This window comes from Carlito syrichta, unplaced genomic scaffold (genome assembly GCF_000164805.1).
Source record: "Carlito syrichta isolate Samal-C Ts95f unplaced genomic scaffold, Tarsius_syrichta-2.0.1 Scaffold270980, whole genome shotgun sequence".
NCBI lineage: Eukaryota > Metazoa > Chordata > Mammalia > Primates > Tarsiidae > Carlito > Carlito syrichta.
In genome coordinates, this window is record NW_007215076.1 from 11,478 (window position 1) to 14,626 (window position 3,149).

Here is a 3,149-nt window from a genome sequence, read left to right on the forward strand (position 1 = left end):
GGAAGGCTGAGGCGGAAGGATCGCCGGAGCCCAGCAGGTCGGGGCTGCGGTGGCCAGGAGCGGCCACTGCACTCCAGTCTGGGCGACAGAGTGAGACTCCAACTCAAAAAAAAAAAAAAAATTTTTGTGGAAACAGGGTCTTGTCGTGTCACCTAGGCTAGTGTCAGACGGACCTCAAGTGATCCTCAACCCTCCAAAGCACTGGGATTACAGGCGAGAGATACCATGCCCGGCAAAGAAGGGCTCTTGAAGCTGAACCCTGACTCTGCTCAAGGCTGCAGCCTGGTGTCCAGGAGAGGATGCTCCACTGCCTTGGGACAGGTGGTTTTCCAAGGCCACCTCTGTTCCCTGCTTCAGGAACCTCAGTCCTAAGAGCAGCTGGGGACTATGCCCTCATTTACCACCAGATGGCAGGACAGGCCGCCTTATACCACTCACGCCAGCCCCCAGGAGCCACTTGGAATGTGCTTACAGAAATCAGCCCTGAAAATGCTGATGACAGGCTTCCCGCACGTAGGCCACCAGCAGGCTTCTTAGAAATCAAGCAGATTGACAGGGCTCAGTGGCTCAGCCTGTAATCCCAGCACTTTGGGAGGCTGAGGCGAGTGGATTGCCTGAGCCCGCGTGTTCAAGACCAGTCCAGGCAACTTGGCGAGACCTCATCTCTACAATAAAATAAACCAGGCGTGGTAGCGCACGTCTGTAGTTCCAGCTACTCGAAAGCGTGAGGCAGAAGGATCGCTGGAGCCCAGAAGGTCAAACCTGGGATGGCCGTGAGCGTGCGTGCCACTGTACTCCAGTCTGGGCGAAGGACTGAGAGGCCAACTCAAAAAAAAAAAAAAAAAAAGAGAAAGAAATCAAGCAGATTCCTGGGAGGGAAAGGGAGTCAGGGTTATGAAAGGGGAGGAAGTAATAACTGTCTTAGAAAACCATAGCAGAGTTTAGGACAAAATGCCAGCCTTGGTGTAGACAGGATAAAATTTCCTATTCTGTAAAAAGATGGGGATGGCTGGGCATGGTGGCTGAAGCCAGTAATCCCAGCACTTTGGGAGGCCAAGGCAAGAGGATTGCCTGAGTCCAGGGATTTGAGACCAGCCTGGGCAACTTGGTGAGACCTTGTCTCTACAATAAATCAAAAAATTAGCCAGGCATGGTGGCGCGCACCTGTAGCTCCAGCTACTTGGAAGGCTGAGGTGGAGGGATCACCTGAGCCCCGCAGATCAAGGCTGTGGTGGCCGTGAGCATGTCACTGCACTACCAACAGGCAGATAATGTTAGAATTGAATTTAGGAGATGTCCGGCTGGTGTGAGCTGCAGGATTGCTTGCTTGCTTACTTGTGAGTGGGGAAAACTCCCATATATTTAGTCACATTTGTCTGTGTTGACTGTTATGGAGAGCAGAGAAAAGACAGTTCATTTTTTCCACCATTTGTTTCTTCTACTCAGGAGCCTATAAACCTTAACAGTGACCACATACTTAGTGCTGGGCCTGGCACATTGTAAATGCTTTACAGACATCATCTCACCTCTTTAAGATCCAAGTTATCAACACTCCCATTATACAGATGGGGGAAAAAAGGCTCAGAAATTCAATAACTTGGCCGAGGACATAGCTGAAGGTCAAAGTCTGTGCCTCTAACCATTTGTTTCCAGGGGTTAATATAGAAAAGGTTGGCCCTGCTTGACAGTTCAGACTCTTCTGGTTGAGGAGGCTTTTTGCTGAGATGTGGGCAGGCAGTCCCCCAAGAGGAACTAGCCCAAGCGGCCTGGATAGGGGCTCTGTCGCAGTCCTCAGTTGTCCACCCCTGACTCAGCGTCATCACTTTGGATGCTGGTGTTGGAGCTGCTGGAGGGCTCATCTAGGGAGGCAGCCTCGGCAGACAAGGACAGCAGTCTCAACTTTTGCTGCTTCTGATACTTGACTCTGCGGTTTTGGAACCAGACCCTCACCTATAATTGGGGACAGTGGGTAGTGATCAGAATGTGACCAGGAGGTCCTGCTGCTCCGCAATTCCTGGAGTGTCCACCTCTCTCTTGTCTGGTCAAAATGTATTCTTCCTTCTAAGGGAAGCACCTCCTCCAAAACACCCTTCCGCCTCAACCTGCCAAGTAGCTGGGACTAATAGGTGCATGCCACCATGCCCAGCTAATTTTTTTATTTATTGTAGAGATGAGGTCTCGCCAAGTTGCCTGGGCTGGTCTCGAACCTGCAGGCTCAGGCAATCCACTTGCCTCAGCCTCCCAAAGTGCTGGGATTACAGGCTGAGCCACCGAGCCTGGCCCTGTTTACATCTTAAGTGTACTGTACACCTACCTGGCTGCTGTGTGAGGAATGGATGACAGCAGCAGCAGGGAGACAGTGGGGAGGCCACTGCAGAAACCCAGTGAGAGCTGGGGGCATGAGCTAGGGGTGATGGAGAAAAATGAAGCTGCTCCAGCTGTATTTTGGAGGTAGAAGCAACAAGGCTTAGTGATGGCTGGAAGTGGGGGAGAAGTTGGAATCTGGGATGGCTAGGTGTTTTGAGCAACTGGGTAGATAGTGGGGCCATGTATGGGAAAGGAACAGATTTGAGGAGGAAAAAAGTCAGGAATTAAGGTTTAAACTTGTTAGGTTTAAGCTGCCTGCCACGAAACATCTAAATGGAGACATCAAAAAGGTAGGTAGAGGTGTAAATCAGAAAAGAAGGTTGGGCTGAGGATACAAACATGGGAGCTTATAGAGGGTATTTTAGACCATGGAAATAGATGAGACCAGCTAAGAGAGCTTGAAGTCCCAAAGGGAAGAGTAGAGTAGTCCACGAAGGAGACAGAGTGACAAGAGAGCATGGGGTCTGGAAGCCATGGGAAGAGTGCGGTGCAATCAGGAAAGGAGCAGTTACCTGTGCAGAGATGAGAGCTGCTGAGAGGTGGAATAAGTGGAGGAAAGAAAAGCACCTGTGACATCGAGGTTAATGGAGACCATGCTGAGACGTGTTGATGTGATGGTAGGAAAACACAAGTCATATTGGAATGAGTGAAGGAATGAGTGGGAGGTGAGAACACAGAGAAAGGAGAGGTAGTGAGTTGTTTGTTTGTTTTTTTTTTTTAAGTTGGAGTCTCACTCTGTCGCCCAGACTGGAGTGCAGTGGCCGCTCCCGGCCACCGCAGCC

General features: G+C 50.6%; 1 protein-coding gene across 1 annotated transcript in view; it reads right to left on the reverse strand.

Annotated features, from left to right (window-relative positions):
- Positions 1–1,791: 1,791 nt before the first annotated feature.
- Positions 1,792–3,149, reverse strand: part of NOTO (notochord homeobox) — a gene marked incomplete at its 5' end in the record, with an annotated part of 7,165 nt that continues 5,807 nt past the window's right edge. Inside the window, one exon of the mRNA XM_021709658.1 lies at positions 1,792–1,950. Within this exon, the coding sequence (XP_021565333.1) occupies positions 1,792–1,950 (159 nt within the window). The remainder of the gene's footprint in view (positions 1,951–3,149) is intronic.